The sequence below is a fragment of the Peromyscus leucopus genome, chromosome 8a, assembly GCF_004664715.2.
Source record: "Peromyscus leucopus breed LL Stock chromosome 8a, UCI_PerLeu_2.1, whole genome shotgun sequence".
Classification (NCBI taxonomy): Eukaryota; Metazoa; Chordata; class Mammalia; order Rodentia; family Cricetidae; genus Peromyscus; species Peromyscus leucopus.
In genome coordinates, this window is record NC_051085.1 from 32,605,707 (window position 1) to 32,626,296 (window position 20,590).

The following is a 20,590-nucleotide window of genomic DNA, read 5'->3' on the forward strand; positions in this document are numbered from 1 at the left end:
TTTCTACATGGCAAAGGACACCATCATTCAGACAAAGTGGAAGCCTACATAATGGGAAAAGGTTTTTACCATCTATGCAACTGATAGTGGGCTAATATCCAAAATATATAAATAACTCAAAAAACCAGATATCAAACAAATAACTCCACTAAAAAATGGAGTACAGATCTGAACAGGAAATTCTCAAAAGAGAAACTGAAATGGCCAAGAAACTCATAAAGAAATGTTCAACATCCTTAGCCATCAAAGAAATACAAATCAAAGCTACTTTGAGATCCTATCTTACACCCTCAAAATGGCCAAACATGCCAGGATCTTTGGTACAGGAAAGTACTCTCCACACATACCAACTTAATCACAAACCTTTTGATCTTCCATGGTGTCCTGCCTGCAAGATATGCTAGGGCAATAGTGGCTCAAAGTTTGTGGGAGCAATCAACCAATATCTGATATGCATTAAGGACCACTTCACAAGATGGAATCCATACCCACACTGCTTAGGTGATCAAGAACCTGAGACTAGAAAGCCCAAGAACCCAGTGTAAAAACTAAATACTACTATTAAAAAAAAAAAAAAAAAAAAAAAAAAATACTAACAAGAACAAGTGAAAAATAGAAGGGTGGCGTGTGGCAAGTGCTGTGGTGTATCTTCTAGAAATTTATAATCCAAACTCATAACATTACTTACCTTAAATGGAATCCAGATGGCGACCTTAATTCATCCAATCAAACATTATCCAAATCCCCTAATCGCGAGCAAATACAATATATTCCCTCCTTGTACGAAGCAGGATTGGCCCCACAAATACCAGAGATCCAAGCCAGGACAAATAATCGCAGAAGGTTGAGAGACCTGGAAACCACTGAACTAAAGCCAACAAAGTTCTCCCCAATTAATTCCCTCCCCTTCCCCCAGAAGCCCTAGGGAACCCTGAGGAAGAAGAACAAGTCTAAAAAACCTAATGTCTCAAAGAGCCCCAAAGCATAGTGCATAAAATGAGTGATCGAAACTCCCAAAAACAAAAGCCTTTCTAAAATCCATTCTATCAACAATGGACCAACTTAAACTCAAAGAACACCAGTGAACAATAGCCATCCAGAATCAGCAAAGCACCCGTTAAAGGTGATAGTATATGTAACGTCTAGAACTCTTAAATGAGCCTAAAAAGAAGGGACACGGTACCAATCAACAGAAACCATTCCAGTTGATAAAAACTGCAAATCAACAAATCCTAGATTCTTCAAAGGGCATCACACAACTCTGGAAAGCCAAAAAACCTATGTCCTTAGAATATGGGTGATGACTTAACAACTTCACATCTGTAGCAAAAAAAACAAAAAAAAGGCCATCTGAGGAGGAAGTTTCCCTGACTACAAATGCCTGTGAGGGTTTTTTTTTAAAATTTTGTTTGTTTGTTTGTGAGAGCGTTGTTTCTCTTGATGCCGAAATTATCATAACCTGAAGTAATCTGGAACTATTACCGACCTGTAGACTGCAGACACATTAAAATACACCCGCGGCGATGTAAAATTAAGAGATCCAATCTACACTTTTTGGGCTGGAATTAAAAATTGTGTGCATACAACTCTGCCTCATAAGCCTTAATCCTTATTCGAGGGAATGAGTCCTATTATGATTTTCTTGTTTGCCTTATACATTTTTTTTGCTGAGACCATATTATTCTTTGCTTTAAATTTTGTCAAATCTGATGTAACTTCACATTTTTTGTTTTGTATTTATTATGTTTTAATTTTATATTATTTTTCCATTTAGAGATGTCCGTGTCCTTAATGAAGCCAGAACTGAGTGTAGAAAGAAAGGGGGGGAAAGGGGAGGAGGGCAGAGAAACTTAATATGAAAGATGTGTTGGTTGGGGTGTTGAAAAAAATAATATCTCTAAAAAAAAAAAGAAAAAGTCTGAAAAAATGTAAAAATGGTATGTCGACCAGAACTTGCGGCGTTGGAAAGTGATTGTAATGGGAACATTATTTACGTAGAGATAAATATAAAATATGCCCAGTTAATAACATGATGGGTTGAAAATCAAGACGGGTTAGGAGAGTCAAACTGTGCGAGACAACAGTAAGTAAGGGTGGGGGAGAGGCCCGGCGCTTCCTGGGAGTGAAGGGTGTCAGCTCGCGGTGGAGCCGGTGGCTTAACAGCACCTAGGCCCGGCTCGGGTGGCGCAGAGAACATATCGGGGCCATGGACTAGACAAGCAAGGTGCGTAGACCCATGTGATTTCGGGCGAAGATTAAGCGACCGGGAGCGGCGGGACATGTGAGCTGTTCGGAGAAATGGCTGTCTGAGTGCATGGTCGACGAGCATCATGCGACTTGCGGTCGCTGCGCGGCGAGCGAAGGTCTTTTGCTCCACCCCTTGCCGCTGTGCCGTCCTGTACAACCACCCAGCATAGGAAGCTCACAGGACGAGCACCGTCATGGCCGGCGGAGAACAGGCATCCGCAAGTCGGCGCCCGCGGAAGGTGGGCGGAAGGGGCCCCCAGTTTTCGAATAGGTTCCAGGCCCCTCTCCAGTCCTCCTATCCTTTATTTTCTATTCTTGTCTGGGGGTGGGCAGCGGGGCGCAAAGAGGATATGCCTTATGCTATCCTTGTGAAACCAAACTGGAGTGTTGGTGAGACTTACCCTGGACTCAGCTTGAAACCCACTGGTTGTGTGAAGTCTGAATGAATCAAGAGCAGGCTCAGGATTCCTCTTTTCACAAAAGACTTCTCCTTCCATGAACAATAAAACGAATACCTCTTGAAACACCAGCAATAGGCACGATCTCACAATGCCCATAATATCCTCATAATCCACTGTCTCTCACCGATCTCACTCATAATAATTATAAATCTCTACTTGCACCCTGAATCTAAGACTTGTCCTTGTCCTAAGAAAGTCTCCCAAATAGCACCAAATTTAACCAAAACCCCTACCTAAACCCACGATAAAAAATCTAAGAAACAAGAGGAACACTCCTCTCAGACAGCTTGTACTCTCAATGACACTTCGACACGAGGAACATTCTAAGAGTAGCACTCGCCAGTGAAAAATCAGTGTAACTCCATCATAAGACCTATACATGGCAACAAATTCAGAACCTAGATTCATATACTACACCTGCAAGACTCTAACTAAACATTAATCACAATGAAATCACCAGAGAGAAAACCCTAAAAATGAACATTTAAAGAAGAATTGATAGAAGCCCTTAAAGAAGAATAAAACATAAGCTCAAAGAGGTACTATAAAACTTCTTTAAGAGTGAAATGAAAAACTACCTTATAACTAAAAGAAATATAAAAACTATCCGTTAAAAGTGGTAAATAAAAAACATCAATATATAAAAAGGAAAAAATTTACTTTCCTTAAAAAAGAATGAATCGATCACCATTATAATAGACAAAGGAAATAAAAAATATCCTCTCTATAAACAATAATGTGTAAAGAAAAAAACGAACAAAAATGGGAAGAAATCATCAGCAGAAAAGCAATTAACAGATGAAAGACATTCAATCTTGAAAAATGAATTTGAGACAATTAAAAGAAAAACATGCTTGAGGATGCTGGAAATCCAGAAATCTGATCAAACAACTTGTATTACACAACTAAAATGCAATAAAACCACAACGATTGGCAAGAGATGGAACAGAGGAACTTCTGACACTGAAGACACGATTTAGAAGAAATATATAGACTTACGTCGTTCTCTCTCACCAAAGAAATTACTAAAAGACTCTCAAATAACAAAGATTCTAAACACAATATATGTACACCAGTAAAATTTTTTGACTAACACAGCATGAATAAGATCTCCTCCGAAAACGATTAAAATATAAGGATTAAGAATGAAGAGAGTATATAGAATACCAACTCAAAGTCATCAGGATGAATATTAAACCAAAATTATAGTAAGAAAAACTTTCCTACTCTCTAATAATGAAGATTTCTTTAAAAATACCGATGAAATACAAGGAAGCTTACAGAAACACCTTTAATAGGCTTTTTGATATCCCAAAAAAGTCCCATCTCGCCACATATAATTCAAAACCACCATTTCCAATTCTTCAACACTCTAACTTACACATAAGAAAAATATTAGAGACCGCAAAGGAAAAGACTAAGACATCATAAAGGTAAACCATCAGATACACCAGACTACTCAATAGAGACTATGAAGTCAGAAGATCCATGACAAATCTCCATGGAGACACTAAGAACACGGGAGCCAACCCAGACTATTTTACCCAGCAAAACTTTTCATAATCACCAATAGGTGGGTAAAGAAAATATTCCAGGATAAATACAGATTTTATATTTCAATATACCTGTCTACAAACCCAGCCCTACAGAAAGCACTAGAAGGGAAAATTCAACCCAAAGAAGCTAAACACATCCATGAAAAATCAAGCAATAGATAATCCCACCACCGAACATATACACAGAAGAAATCAATAAGCTTGTGAATTAGTTAGATAATTTATGTAATTCGAATATGGATTGTTTCAAAGAGAGCCAAGTCGGTGTGCTCCAATCGCCAGTGTCCCAGGTAGACTACCCCTAAAACTTTGAATATTAAGATTATGCCTTGAACTTGGATACTTGTAGAGCCCAAAGAATTTATTAAAAAACTAGAAAGAATAATCGGCTCCATAGAACACAAAGTACTGCCCGATTATGCTCCATGCGTTGCTCTAATAAGTTGTATTTGAATTCCTCTTTCTTTCAAAATCTTTGCGTGATGTTGAATTTTTGAAGACATTTTGTAAATGTTTCGAATTATCTACGGCTTCAAATAATCATTGTCACGTTTGCAGATTAACTGCTATGTCTAATTAATTGTTTTCCCTTCAAATCTAAACTAATTTACAAGCTATGTGTACGTGCATTCATATAACAACTATCTTTTGTATGTTTTATGAGCATTATATATATTACCCTGGCACATTTACCTTTTCAGTTATATATGTGAGAAAGATGATCCCAGACAGGCTGGAGCTGGGGCTAGATGGTTTGAAGAAAGGTCTTGGTGGGACTTCTTTCATTTAGAGTCCACCATCGGTGAAGCAATGCCTTCGGGGATAAATGAAGCTAAAGGTTTAAATCTAGTTTTTAGATAGAAAAGTCAAAATAAAAAATAAATATAAGATATAATATAAAAAAACCTTAATTGAATCGTTGATATAGATTGTTGTTGTTGAAATTGAAGAATGTTGGTTATTCTCAAGCATATATACTTCATAAAATACAATAACCTTGGTTTGTCAGGCCTATCATTAGGCTCCTACCTATGTGTAATTAGTGTACTTAAATTCATTTCATGGAAAGTCTAGTGATTGATCTTTCTAGTGCAGTGAGTTCTTCCATTTTGAAAAATGTGATATTTGCATTGGATTGTTTTGAATCTTGTTTTCTAGTCCTCCCATCACCACCCAGGCTATGCGAAGGTAGATTTTCTCTTGAATAAAGAACAAAAAAGGTGAAATCTTTTTTTAAAATAGGTATCTATAACTAGTGGTAACTTGAAATGGTCAGAATTCTTTAAAGCCAATTCTAGGTGCTACTAAGAAAATGTATTTATTATTTTTTTGAACTGGTTTCACCTTGTTTTTTTCAATATGCTTAGTTATATTTTCTTTTCAGAGCTGCTTTTATTTGGGTACTTGTTTCTTATTCGAAAAGGCATAAATTCATAAAAAGTTTATATTGTTTATGGACCTTTTTTACAACTAGCTGGATGTTTTCTTTAGTCTTCCAAGAAGGGCATTTCCTTTTAGATCTACTTTCTAAAGTCATTGAGATCAAAATCTTGGCTACTATTGCATGTAAGCTAATGCAATTAAAGCCCAGAGTTGACTCTCCAGGCAGCATTCATGTCTTTAGGTTTGACAGTGAAGAAAAACTTTCGCCTGTTTGATTACTTACGTGGAACTTTGAAATGCTGAAGAACCCCATCCCCTAATGCGCTTTGAAGTGCCAAATATAAATTGGTTATTTAAATAAGCATCAGATTTAAACTCAATATCAAGATAAACTGAAAAAGATGATAAGTATAAGTTATAGAAAATTGATTGAAAGTGATGTTACAGTTCTACGTGTACGTGTCTATATATCAAAGTCGAAATATACAGTTTTGCAATGCATTTGAATATTTATACCAATCGGTAATAGTTACCATCCCCATTAGATCAAAATAGAACTACCCTTTAAATACTAGGTTAGTACATTTATTCACAATGTTTTGCCACCCAAGATGTATTAATTGAACTTTACTACGTAACTTTGCTTACAATATGTTGTTCCTTTTTTCTGAGGCCAAACCAAAGCTTTTTAATAGTATATTCCCAACGGTTCTCTGACCATATAGCCCCCACGTTGATGAAGGGAGCTTTATTTCTATATTAAAATACTTGTATCTTAGATTTTTATGACATTTTTAATAATATCTGGTGGAGAAAAAGCGAACCTATCTGCCAAGATACTCCTCAAAAAGGTTCCTGAAGAGTTGCATCAGCCAAGATGGCTTTTGATAGACTAAATGGAATAGAAAGCTTCTGAAATCATAGCTTATCTTTGGCTGGTTTTGGTCTGACAGAGAATGCTTTCTGTTAACAAATTTACAATTAGTCACCTTCCTAAAAAAAATCCAACTAGGCTATGTTCTTGGTGTATGAGTCAGTTTTTAAAATGGTTGTGCCACTTTTGGGCAAAAACGTTTGGTGGGTTGTCAAATGGCCCCATAAACATGGTACTCTGTTACTTCACTTCTTACCTTAGGAATATATTCCTCCTAAACTACTAGTGAGATCGGGTACCTAATTAAAAAACAGTTGTATACCCTTCCAAGTTTAAGCCAGGGTGTAATAGGTTAAAAAGTTAAAAAATCTCAATAGGTATCAAACTGAGAAAAAAATATGGCTTAAGCTTTTTACAAAAGGAATATTATGATAAAACATAAAACTCTATGGAAAAACCCTGGCATTAAGGTGCAGTATCAGGTGAACCGTTCATAACTGTTCATTGTAAGTCCATGTTTCCATTTTATTTATAAAATACCTAATTTGGATTTTGCATAAAGACAGACTCTAGAGACAAAAAGATATTACCATTCCTGTCTCATCCTTGTCATACTGCCTAGGTCCAACATTATGATGGTTTTTCTGTGGTCCGAACACATTATATGTAAATGTTTCCAAGGTCTTCGGTATTAACTGGGTGGAATGAATTTTTAGAAAGCAAAATAATTGCCCCTGTGATGAAAATAGATAAAGAAAAAACAAATCAAAGTAAATAATAAAGGGTAAGAAGCTGCACCCAATATGACCCAGAAAGGTGCTTTGACAACGGAAATTAGTGTACTAGCGCATGTCTTTAATGTACAGTGCTCTTGAACAACTTGTGCTCAGGATATCGGTAAAAAACCACTCTTTCTTTCTCTTAACACCCAATCTGCTAAGAAGTCTCTCTCTCGTTTGAATAGAACTCTATCAAGAAAGGGGTATTAGTAAAAAGGTAAGATAGTTACTGTGCGGTTTGTATAAAGTAATCAACAAATGCTAAAAAGTCAGCTTAATCTTCTCAATATTTAGCCAATAGCTTGGTATATGGTTAAATCTCTATCCTTAGAGCAACATACTAAATGGACCTGTAACCTTTTGATTCCTAAAAAGGCTTTCGGTTGACCATTTTCTTGAGCGGTTTCCCAATTAAAAATTAAACATCAGCAAATTTAAGAATTGATAGGCCAGAGCAGTGTGTAACAAAAAATTAGCCAATAGTTGGGCAAATCCTGAGATGTGCTTGTTTTGTGTTGCTGATAAGTGTGGTTGCTCTGCCTAGTCGATGACGTGTGCTCGCGATTCTTTTCAAGTTAAAATTTTACATGTGACTATGAATTAGGCCGCCACGCACAATGTGCAAACTAAATCCACCAATGCCCAAGTGGAATTTAGACAGGGACTATGAAAACGAAAAACAAATATAAGACAGCAAAATACTGACGTTCAATTCCATTATATGATGTGTTTAAGAGCAACTCCAGGAGGGAAAGGGGCAAAGCCTGAACTCTTGTGAACGGACAATCTCTAACCTACAGAAAAAAACGCCCATGCTCGAACTGCCTCTTTGATATGAAAAAAAAAAAAAAATTACAAGGAAGAACTCTTACATTTAGATGTATCCTGTTGCTTTGTCGCAAGAACAAAAAGAACAAAAGTCTGTGGAATAGTACGTGACGATAAGAGACACCAATCGTAGTAACTACCCTAGATGGTCAACTCCCAAAATGCCCTTCCATCCTTCATTTTCAAGCTGTGCATCTCAAGTTTAACTATTAGTTTCAGATATAGCAAGCGCGTCAGAGCATACCCTGCAGCCGGATAATGCCCTTGAGACTGATATCTGAACATCAAGCCGAGGCCGAAAGCTGGATCACCAAATGGAAGCATTTGCGCTAAAGGAGTCAACCTGATAGAGGAGGTTCGACCCCAAAGGGCCTGCTGTAAACCTGTCTCCTAACTAATAACGCAGTAGTAAAACCTCAAAAAAAAATACCGCCACTCACAACTTGGAATCTTCGCATTTTTCTTGTAACTTTCCTTCCGGGGACTCCATTGTATTTCCCTCACGTCCTCACCAACCCAGACTCCACCCCTTCACTGCCCGCCATTTTTCTCCCATGTAAAGGTTTTAAAGGATGCAACAAATCAAATGGATGTTTTTTGAAGAAAGAAGAATCGCGGGGGAAAAGAATATAAGCTTTCCCCTCCTTCTTCGGACAGGATTTTTCAAATGAAATGAAGAAGGAACGGGGTCTGTTCCCGTGATGCAAATTCCTATGCCGACTAGATTCCCAAATGTATGTGAACCCGCTCTACTATGAAATGAGCCAGTCATTGCGTGCAATACCGGACAGGATCTTGCGCTCTACATGCGCGAGCCTGGCCTCCTCTCCACGACTGCAAAACCCAAACCTTGAAAAAAAAGCGCTGTGCTCCCTGCCAGCCTCGCCGCCTACTACAAAAGAAGGGTGCTCTTGGCCCGTCTTGTCCTTCTCTTTTCCCCTCCCCTTGCCCTGTAATCAAACTTCTCCGATTATGGTCGCCTCCCTAACTCCATCTATGCGAGAATCTGTGGGTGAATCATTCCCCCTCCTTTCGTGTTTATAGATACCGGGGGCTAGGAACACAATTGACCTGAGAAACCCCCAAAAGCGAGTGTTGTTAAAAAGAACCCTTGTAGCGAGGGAGATTGTCAAAGGCCTTAGTTTAAGCCATTTTGAAATTAATTATCCCCTGTCTCTTAGTTTTCTATTTCCAATTTCTCTTATACTATTTTTCTCGCCTGCGAGCTTTCAAACTTCCTTCCTCAACACATATCTTTAAATATGTCTGCTGATTAATTGTCCATATTTACTAACTACCAGCTCTGAATGATTCATAAGATTCAACTTGGACACCCTGATCTATTCTATATGGATACTAGCAAGGTGACAAAATTTTAAACATTTGTCCCTACTGAGTAATACAGGACACTCAAAAATTGGTGTGTACAGAGCACTCCCCAGTTTCACATGAACATAAAATAACTAAAATATGATTCATGCTCAAGGGGAATTTCTTATAAGAATGATAGATTTTGGAATATCCCCACAAACACGATTTTGGTTTCTTTATTAACAAAAGTACAAAGTGATCATTATTTTGATATTCAAAAGACTGTTCAAACTGTGAAGGACCACATTGTTTATCACCATCAGATCAAAGTGAAAATTGTAATCTTTCATTAAAAAAAATTCACTCTATGTATTATATTTTCAGTCTATTCTTATATAAGTCCTGTTCCCATAATTGCTTATGTATTTTTGCTTATCTATTATTTTAATGATTGCATAATTTTTCTATTATATGTTTTAGTTAACTAAGCATCAATAATTTGGAATTTCAAATTACTGTAGATGTTTTTTAAAAGCTTTTTAATTAATTAATTAATTTATTTATTGGTTTTTTGAGACAGTTTCTCTGTGTAGCTTTTTGTGCCTTTCCTGGAACTCACTCTGTAGTCCAGACTGGCCTCGAACTCACAGAGATCCACCTGGCTCTGCCTCATGAGTGCTGGGATTAAAGGCGTGCGCCGCCGCTGCCGCCACCACCACCTGGCAGCTTTTTATTTTCATAAACAAAACTATTGTAGGTCTCATTGTTGCTATTAATCTTGCACACATTTTTTTTATGTCTCCTAATTTGTCTCCTAATTTCTGTCTCCTAATTGCCAAGCTCTTTTTCCTTTCTAGGCCCCTCCCTGCCTGGTACTGTGGAAGCCCCAAGGGAAAAGGAATGACTTCGTTGTGGAGGGAGTGGGACCTCACAAGCACCCACAGAGGCTCAAAATAGACTGGGTCCCAGACACTTTCTCTGTGTCCCATGAATTAGCTAGCAGTGCCTTTCCTAGGCTTTGTCCCACAGGATTACTCTGATGTTCCCTGGGTTGGTCTGGACCTCACACTTTATCTACTTGGGCACTCTAGGTCCCTTGGTAAGGACTTTCTGTGTACCCTTTCAGCTGGCTGATGGTGCTGTGCACCCTTTTCCTCAGGAGAACTAGGAATCTAGGTTGGCCTCTGCCAAGGCTATTCCAACAAACGTTTGCAAAGCTGTGCTTTCACCTGAACCCTCTGAGAAGCAAGAATAGTTCATATTCAAGCCAGGTCGTTTCTTTATGAGGGGAGGTAGAGGAAATGCTTGGCAAACATTATGCTCTGGGGACAGCCAAATCCTGCCTGGGTGGTAACAGGTCCCTCCCCACAGCAACCATGAGCCAGTGGATGACCGGGACTTCATGCAGAAATTCCCTTGACAATGCTCAGTGGTGAGGTCAGTTTCCTTATCCCTTCCTGCCTGCAGCTACAACAGTTCACACTTTTTGCCTGCTGTGTCCCAGCAACCTCTGCCAATGTCTCCTAGAGCAGGCCCCTTCATGCTACTGGCAGAAGTTGAAATGTTCCCTTTCTCACTTGTGCTTGGGACCTTTCCCCACATGTTAAAGCAAAAGACTGTGTGACATTGCTGAGACTTGCTTGAGAGGACGCTGTCGTCTTCAATTCTTCATTTTGGGATTCCGAGTTCCCCATTCTTTATACACGTTTTCTGTTTTAAATCTCAGTCTACTATCTGGTTAGAAAATAAAGTCTTGGGCCATACTAACTGTTAAAGAATATCCCTAAGTAGCATGTCAGAATATATAAGAGGTGAGGAGGCAAAGAATACATTTTCAGGAAAAATAGAAAATTCCAAACTATTAATAGAGAAATCTAGGCAAAGGACAGGTTTTTACGACATTATGTTCTATTGGTGCTGCTACAGCCTATGGGTTAAAAGAAATGATGACTGTGTATCAAAAAAGCAGAGATAGGGTTACCTTACTTAGAAGGTTAACAGTCTTGTTTTGGGACAGGGTCTCTCGATGCAGTCCTGGCTGTCCTGAAACTCCCTCTGTAGACCAGGCTGACCTCAAACTCACATGGATTAAAGGTTGTGTGCCACCACACTGGGGTCTGGAGTTAACAGTCTTAAAGGCTCTTTTTTAAAAGATTTTATTTTTTAAGAAATAAGGCTCTTCTAATATTTGTTTCTCTCTTCAGTATGTCACACATAAGTCAATACTTCCTCTTCAAGCTCTTAAGCTATGTAATTAACTGGCTGCCTTTCCTTGGAACACATCAAATGTATTTCAATTACACTGAATATTACTTAAAAAGATTTCATTGAATGGTGTCAAACTAGTCTATGGGGTCACTTGTAGTGTTAGGCAAATGTGACAAATAATGTTCAAGTACAGCCCAAGGTCAAACATACTGAGGACTTCAAATAGTCTTCTTGAAAGGCTGCTCATTAAATCCACTGCAGAGTGTGTGTGACTTTGAAGTCGCTGGCAGAATCAAGCAACTGCTCTAGTATGGATGTGATCCTTTTAAGTATTCAAAGGACCTTGTACCTGGTCTCATCATTTCTGAGAAGAAGATAATTTTTAGTGTGCTGTATGTTTTAAAATTGTAATTGTATGAGTGTTTTACCAGAGTGAATGTATGTGTACCACATGCCCGGTGCCTGAGGAAGTCAGAAGAGGGCAATGGATCTCCTGGAACTGGAGTTATAGTTAGTTGTGAGTCACCATGCAGGTGTTGGGAACAGAACCCTGGTTCTCTGCAAGGGCAGCAAGTGCTCTTGATTGCTCTACAATAAAGGAAGATTTAGGAACTTATAATACTAGAAAAACATGTTGCCAAGTTTTGGAAAATTCAAATCCATAAATCAAAAACTAAAAATCATTCACAGTTACTTAATGTATTTAGCAATACACCCAAATACAAGTAAATGACATCACATCATTAAAATCACAAGCTGTACCAAGAATTCAAATATAGATGCATTTGATGGAAACATTTTTCAAAAACTTATTACAAGCCAATGGAGAAGATTTATAACATTAACTCTGACTATTTCAAATGTTCAGAATAGGATACTAAAAATACAAAAAATAACGGCAGAACAATAACAGCAACAGAAGCCCAACAGATAACTGCGTGAAGATCTGGCTCCCACAGTAGAAATATTAAACCATGAAAGGTAGCCCTGCAGAACAGAAACCAAGCAGCAAGCATGAGGAAGTGTGTTCAGTGACTGAGAACGGTCAGTAGACTGATTACAGAAAGAATTTGCTGTGGTGAGTTGTGGGATGAAATGGTGCCATGCATAAATAACCACTGGAAAATGAATTCAAACAGTGGTAAGTAGAGCTTGAAGATCTGCACATCTAGCTACCCGGTAAGTGCCAGAAAGAGAGCAAGAGGTGTCAAAAAGGAACAAGGGTTGAGTCATTTGTACGCTCTTAGCCTTGAACTAAATCTGGTATTGCACTCCTGGTAGTTTGTGGTAGGACAAACTGGGCAACTTGAATGGAGACAGACTTCCACAAGGGTATGACACCAGGGACAGTATTTCCCATATGGCAGAGAACTCAAGATTCTAGCGTTAATATTTGGGAAGAGGTAGAGCTGTGGCAAAACTTTAAATGTGCCCATTCATCAGAAAGGACTGTTCTTACATTGCAACAGAGTGCTAGGGGCCTCTGCTGGTCCATTGGCTATGTTGTAGCTCAGGTGTAGCAAGGTCTTGGGTTTCAGGAGAGAGACTAGGGCTCAAAAGAAGAGGAACATTCTTCAGGTAGTTCCAAAAAGCAACTATTTGCCAACTGATTAAGTATTATTCAGCACTGATTAGGTATTATTCAGCACTGTGAGGACTCTATGTCCTCTTGTGAGTGTGGATCAACTGGCTTCAGCAGTAGGTTAGGAGCCTGATCAGTTCAGAAAACTAGAGCAACCGCACGGCAGGAATAAAGTGCATGACCTCAGAACAGTTCAGGAGACGAACAAAAAGGACAGAGCAAAGCATAACATGTACAGCTAGGAGCAGTCAGTGCCTCAAAAGAAAGGCATCAAACCCAGAGGAAGAGGAAGAGGTAAATTTAAAAGCCTTTAAAATGAGTGCAATTAGAATTCCCAGAAAAGGTGAAGGAGGGGCAATGAGACTGAGAAAGTATTAAACAAAAATTCAGATGTGAACAGACATTTTAAAAAATTTTAGCAGTAAAAATGTAAGAAGTTCAAGTAGTTACAATAAAATAGCATAAAGAATAGATGCTCTACTGCTCTAGGGGGCTGTTGGAAGGTAGATTTTAGAAGCTGGTATTTACATAGAAAGAAACGGAAAATGTGAAGTAGAGATGTGAATAGATTGAACATAACAGTCATACTACGATTTCCAGAAAGATGAAGTGGTTAGATTGTGGGAATGGGGTGAATAAAGAGATTAGAATGTTAAAGATGTGCCTGTTAAATGTGGTCAACTGACAAAAATGAGTTTTCAGATCCGGGCTTAACCATTTTTTAAAAAATGAATATGTGGTAAGGAGGTAGTAATTTGAGCCTGAGTATACTAAATGAAAATGCAGGTCAATCATATATACATATATACTACACACATATATTTACCTATTTATATAACAGAGGTCAAATTACCTGGAATGAAAAACTATCTCAAATTTATAATAATAGAAAGTAATAAAGTGTGATCTTCAGAACTGAGATAAATCTACTGCCAGGGCTAAAGTCAATACCCAATTAAACTCTTATTCAAAAGACAAAAATGTTCATTTTCAACGAGATACATACATTTTAACATTGACTTTACTGCAACAAATTCTTCACAAAACACACGAAAAGCCTGAAGGATTTACCCCAGGAAAACAGGAAATGAACATAACACAGGGGTGGACCTCAAACAGCAATGGTAAGTAAATAATATAACATACTACTATAATTTTTAAAATGTCCCACAGAAATATAGTAATAATAATAGCTTTGTCCTTCCAAAAGATATGATTAAGTTATAAAAAAAATAGAGTAGATAACAAAAGGGATTTCAAGGGATACAATTATTCTTGTTTTTTTTCTGTACAAACAATGCTGCTTAGCTATAGACCTTGGTGGAAAGTACTTGATGTAAACCTGTATGTGAAAAGAAATTAAAGAAACTCTGAGAATCAGGGATAAAACAAAGAAGAAAAGAAAGATCTTATGTTAGTGAAGAATTAATTGGGAACTGTGCTATAGGAAAACAGGAAAATTGGGAATGAAGAATTCTTTTAATTGAGGCAACATAACAGATCTATTTTGGAAATAAATATTTTAAAAATATATATAATTTCAGACTGGGTAAGCAAAACCCTCACTTACCCTGTGGCTAACATATTTCTAAGTAATAGTGAACACTGTTGGTCTGTGGTGAGTACAGAGCAAGATAACAAAGAGACAATGCAACAGAGCAAAAGGGAAGAAGAAACACCCAGGAACTTTAAAAATCAAGAAAATTCTAAACTTCACAATTTCACTTCAAGGTGGGAATTCTAGGTGTTCCTAGATTCATAATATATATTTTTTTAATTAAGAAATTTTGATTTTATGTGTGTGTATATGTTTGGCCTGAAGGCATGTCTGTATACCACATGCATGCCTGGTGCCCAAAGAGCATGTCAGGGCCCCTAGAACTGGAGTTATAGTTGTGAGCTGACATGTGGGTGCTGGAAATTGAACCTCCATCCTCTTCGAGAATAGCCAGTACTCTTAATAGCCGAGGCATCTCTCCAGCCCCATAACACATAAATTTTAACCTCAATTATGTATTTGATTAGCAAATTGTGTCCAATATGATGCATTTTTGTCTATATATACTTTCACTCACATTCACCTATATTTAGTAAATTGAAGTCCTTGCCTGACTTAGAATCGAGACAAGGTCAAAATTGTCTTTATATGTGATTATATCAGTCCATAAATTTGTTAAAATATTTTCATATGACTTATTAATAAAATAACTTTAGGAGACATGAAAGCACTATTAACTCACACTTTGCAAAGACAAGAAAGTGATTTAAATTACTTTTAGCATATATCCTCCTAGAGAGACAGGGCTCTCCTGATAACGTTTCCATGGGTACATGTGATGTGCTGTAATCATATTCACAGCCCCTTACTCTTTCTTTTCTCCTCATGCTCCACATCAAGGTAGGGCGTACCTGTCATCCCAGCACTGGGGAAGCAGAGAAAGGAAGACCTAGAATTTGAGGACAGCCCCTTATCTCTAATCAATTAATTAAAATCAATAAATGAGTTAGAAATAAATCTTAAGTCAATTAGCAAGACTCTACTACAATTTGAAATATATACGAGGCTTAAAAAAAAATCCCTCTAAAGAAAGCAGTCAATTCAAAAGCATGAGGGGTTTGGGAGTCTCTAGCACTAAAAAGCAGCTGGTTCTGGTTTGTCCAGACACAGACAAAGCTTGTATCTCTGCTTCAGTGAGATTATTCTATGGAAGCTGGTCACTGTAGGGACATTAAAGCTTCAATAAAATGAGGTTCTGGAACTTTGCCATTGTTTTTCAAAGCATGCTGTTCAGTGTTGGGGCATGATTTTACTCCTGGTGGGAGACAGTTTATTTATGCAAAATGCAATCAGCAAGCCTTCTTAAGTAGTGTCAGCTAAGACTCACAAGGAACCTGAATATGAATAGAATTACACAATGGACTTAATTTGGTCTGGGGGCATTCTGAGTCACACTCTTCAGAAAATCAAATTCCTAAGGAAACAAGGTGCGAAAAAAATACGTTTTCTAATTTAAAAATAGTTAAAAATAGCAGGTTATTATGTTGACCTTTTCTTCCCTTAGTTTTACTAAAATTATTTAAATAGAAGTTGATTTTAACAGTTCAATGCTTGCCTGTTTTTTTGTTCTTTTTTTTTTTTTTTAATACAGTGTGCTCGAGTGAATAGAAAGATTAACAAAACTCAGTTTCTAGTCTCAAATTAGTGAGGACAAAGGCACCGATTACAGGAGCATAAAGACAAGAGTTGAGGAAGGAGAAAGGAAGTTAGGGACAGGGTACTTTGCTAGCACAGAAGAGGAGGAAATTATATCCAAGTGGAGAAGCCATTATGGGCCTCGTGGAAAAGCCCTGAAGTTTAGTAGGGGTTGTGTGGATTCATGCTATTAGGCATGTAGGAAGGAGGATGGGAAGAGGTGCAGTAGAGAACGGAGGAAGACAAAAATGGCAAAAAAGTGAACCAGTGTGTTAAGAGTTTGGTTGATTCAGAAACTAAACGGGAGTGGAGGTCACCTGCAATGCTGATATATTCCCCCATTTCCTCCCTATTTCTATCATTCTCTCTGCCTTCTTTCTCCTCCTCTTCCTCTCTATCCTCCTTGGTCACTTTTTCTGTCTTGGCCTCCTGCTCTCCCTTTCATCATTTCTACCTATTTTTTAAATCAGAAACATCCTACCTGAAATATAGTGTGGATAAAAGCTCCTAACTACTATATATGATATACACTGGGTAAGAAACTCCTTGATTAACAGCAAAAAGATTCAATTGTTTTCTTAGTGATTCTGCCTAGGGCTGATGTGGGACTCCACTACAGTGTAGCAGGGAAGAGAATGAAATGGAGATGAGGTGTAGAATCAAGGAAGGGGGAGGAAACCAACTGGATGCTCTAGGGAAAGGACAATGGGAATCTACATTGATTGACAGAAAGATGGCAATAGCATCCATTAAGTGGTTAACAAAGGAAGCACACAGAGAGAACAGACAATCCCACACTGGACAGATTTCCTTTGAAGTAGGATATATCTAGCTAGATTTTTCTACTTGTACAAGTGTAGCTGCAGGAGAAGGCCTGGAGATATTAATGAAGCTGCATTTAATTGATGACCATTGGTTAGGATGATCAATAGGAAAGAAAGTGAGGTTCCAACTAAAACCATTGGAGAATGATTTAATTTGGAGGTAGAAGAAAATAAGGCAAACGGACAGATGGATTCCAGAAATGGAAAAGAAGGTGAAATCAACGGTGAGTGTGGGCAAACAGCTCATCAGTACCACCAGGTTTGGAGGACACTGGGACTTCACTTACGGTTAACATGCTGCAGAACAAGGAACCAAAACACCAGGACATTGATCACTGGTCAGGATGGAGCCTGAGTCATCTATCTAGCCCTGGAAGGAGGCTTGGTAACCCAAGGTATCTAGAAGACCAAACATAACTATGTAAATCTGGCTCCAAGAGTCTTAAGCCTTATAATTCCTCAGCAAGAGGCTGAGAAAGCTGAAAAAGACATCTTATTGCTCCTTAATATAAGAGACAATCCAAGCAAACTGTCAATCACATGGATAGGACAATCCCCCAGGAAAGAGATCTCCCCACCTCTGAGGAACTATAAATTAAAACTAGAATCCTCACTAGAGCTAGGCAAGCACTCTACCATCAAGATATAACCCCAGCCCTTGTTCTAGAGATTTTACAAAGTAACATATAGCCAGTCTAAAATGCACATGTGAACAGCAGTCTCCTTGGCCACTGATTGCACTAACTAGAGAAAATGTCCTACCCTGCTCTGTCAGAAACCCTGTTCTGTCAGAAACCCTGCCTGCCTTCCATGCTCTACTCCGCCTATCTGTCCCAGCTGATTCTTTTTCTAAAGCTCCTTAAGAAAATGTGTGTGGGTGTTTTGCCCATGTGTATGTTTGTGCATCACTGAAGGGAGTCTGATCCCTTGGGACTGGAGATATAGATGGTTGTGAACTGCCAGTGTGGGGTTGAACTGGGAGTTGAACTGTGGTCCATTAGAAGGTGAGTCAATGTTCTTCACTGCTCAGCCAATCTCTCCAGCCCCTCATCTGAATTCTTTGGAGGAAGATCACAAGGTCTGAGAAGGCAAAGACAGAGATCTTCAATGTTTTCTTTTTTAAATCAGCAAAACAAACACACAAAAGCTTTCACCTCCAAATGGGTAAGAGATGTTTATCCGGAGTCAAATGTTAACGATCACGGCCTAGGAACATGGATTTAGCTGATAAATACATTTGTGAGCACATCAGGGAGACTGATTACAGCAAAGCAAGGAGATCTTGGCTCCAATGCCTCAAATGCTCTCGACAGTATTCTTGGATTTTGAGTAGTAGAGGTTAGTGGTCTGTTAAAATGTTTCACATGGTAGTGACAAGCATGTTGGATCAGCTACAGATATGAGCAATAAATAGACATTAAGAAGCTAAGATAGGAGCCCCAGATAGTTTGGCTCAGGATCTGTGCTATTCCACCCTCTCCACAGTCATTGAGAGTGTCAACTAATATTTACAGTGTGTGCAATGTACATATGGCCTCTTTCCAGGAACTTTAGTTCACATTAGTATAATGCCCCACACAAGAGTAGAAACATACATACAATGTAACAAAATTAACTTTAAATTTGTATTACTGTACCAAAATCCATGCCAATGCAAAAATATCTGAGATTAATAGTTGTCCTTTTATCCTATATTCCCTTAAATGATAACCAACAACCATAACCTACCACATAACCAAAATAACCCACCAAGTAACTCTTGAGAATGTGAGCGTTGTGTTCTCCAAACTGCTTCGTGCTATCTGTGGACATGAATGAAGTGTCTTTAGGGTCCCTGAGAAAATTTGAGATAATGGCCAAGTCCTGGGAAGACCAGCTATAACCTTTGTTAATAGATATCACCTGTGAAGATTCGGGAGTTCTCCCCTGATCAAACCTGATTCATATTAGCCTGGAACAAATCCACAGCCTCTTGTTGCCTGTGGAAACAAAAGCAAAACCTCTCCTCCAAAGCATTTTTTACTTCCATTTGACAAACATATTTGTTGACTTCTTTTTTAAAGTTAAGATGCCCTAAAGCATCTAGGTTAGGTTAATTTGGCAGTCCTGCTCACAATCTCATGTCTCCCAGCAGCTAGCTGTCTCTTGCCCATCAGCCATCAAAAAATTCAAAATCAATACAATACCATATAGGATCCAGACTCACTGTGTATTTGCTATCTCTACGTGGCCTTTTTAAAATTTTACTTCTTTTTGAAGACTTTATTATTTTTAAACTACTTACTTGTTTCTATGACTGTCTATACTCTCTCTTTTTTTTAAGGCTACACACATTGTAAAACACACTGGAACCTACTTAGACATTTTTTTTTTCCCAATCTGGACCTCTTTTACTGCATATATATTAGCCTTGTTTTTTTATTGCACAAGCAAACTTTAGATTGATAAGCTACACCTGAATCCTCCCTGCAGCTCTCAGCTGGCTCCCCTGCTCTTGGGTTGTTAAAGCAAAGCTTAAAGCTTGTGGCCTGGTCAGAAGTGCCTGCCCAGGGAGAACCAAGTCTAAAGCTTGGCCAGGAACTGCACTCAACCTTCCAAGCTGTAGGAAGCCAATACCTGCGCTGCCACAAGCTTTTTTTTTTTTTTTAACTTAACTTGCCTTTCTATTTATTGCTGCCCTGCTGGCTGAACAGCAGTGCCTCTTAAAAGAGCTGTGCCCTTTTTCTTTTCTTTTCTTCTTTTTTTTTTTTCAGGTTTCTCAGATCCTGCATGGAAATTCGAGAGCCCCATGTAGGATAGCAAAATGTTGTTAGTTGTTTTTTCACTCTTTGACTCTTTGTTCTTTGGGGGCCCACCACCCAGCTCCCAAATAAACCACACACAGAAGCTCATTCTATCTTATAAATGCCCAGCTTTAGCTTGGCTTATTTCTAGCCAGCTTTTCTTAACTTTAAATTATCCCATCTATGCTTTGCCTCTGGGTTTTTACCTTTCTCTATTTCTGTATATCTTTCTTCCCTTCTTTCTCCATGGTTTGCTGTGTAGCTGAGTAGCTGGACGCTGGAGTCTTCCTCCCCTTGCTCTCTTGCTCCTTCTTTCTTTTCCTCCCAGATTTCTCCTTCTATTTGTTTTCTCTGCCTGCTAGTTCCACCTGTCCCTCTCCTGCCTAGCTATTGACCATTCAGCTCTTTATTAGCCCGTCAGGTGTTTTAGACAGGCAAAGTAACACAGCTTCACAGAGTTAAACAAATGCAACATAAAAGAATGCTGTACATCTTTGCATCATTAAACAAATGTCCCACAACATAAACAAATGTAACACATCTTAAAATAGTATTCTACAA

The 20,590-nt window shown here is 38.4% G+C and overlaps 1 protein-coding gene across 1 annotated transcript in view; it reads right to left on the reverse strand.

Annotated features, from left to right (window-relative positions):
* Adgb (androglobin) overlaps positions 1-20,590 on the reverse strand; it is a 141,994-nt gene that overhangs the window by 112,743 nt on the left and 8,661 nt on the right. Inside the window, exon 3 of the mRNA XM_037200383.1 lies at positions 2,265-2,396. Coding sequence (XP_037056278.1) covers positions 2,265-2,396 — 132 coding nt within the window. The remainder of the gene's footprint in view (positions 1-2,264; positions 2,397-20,590) is intronic.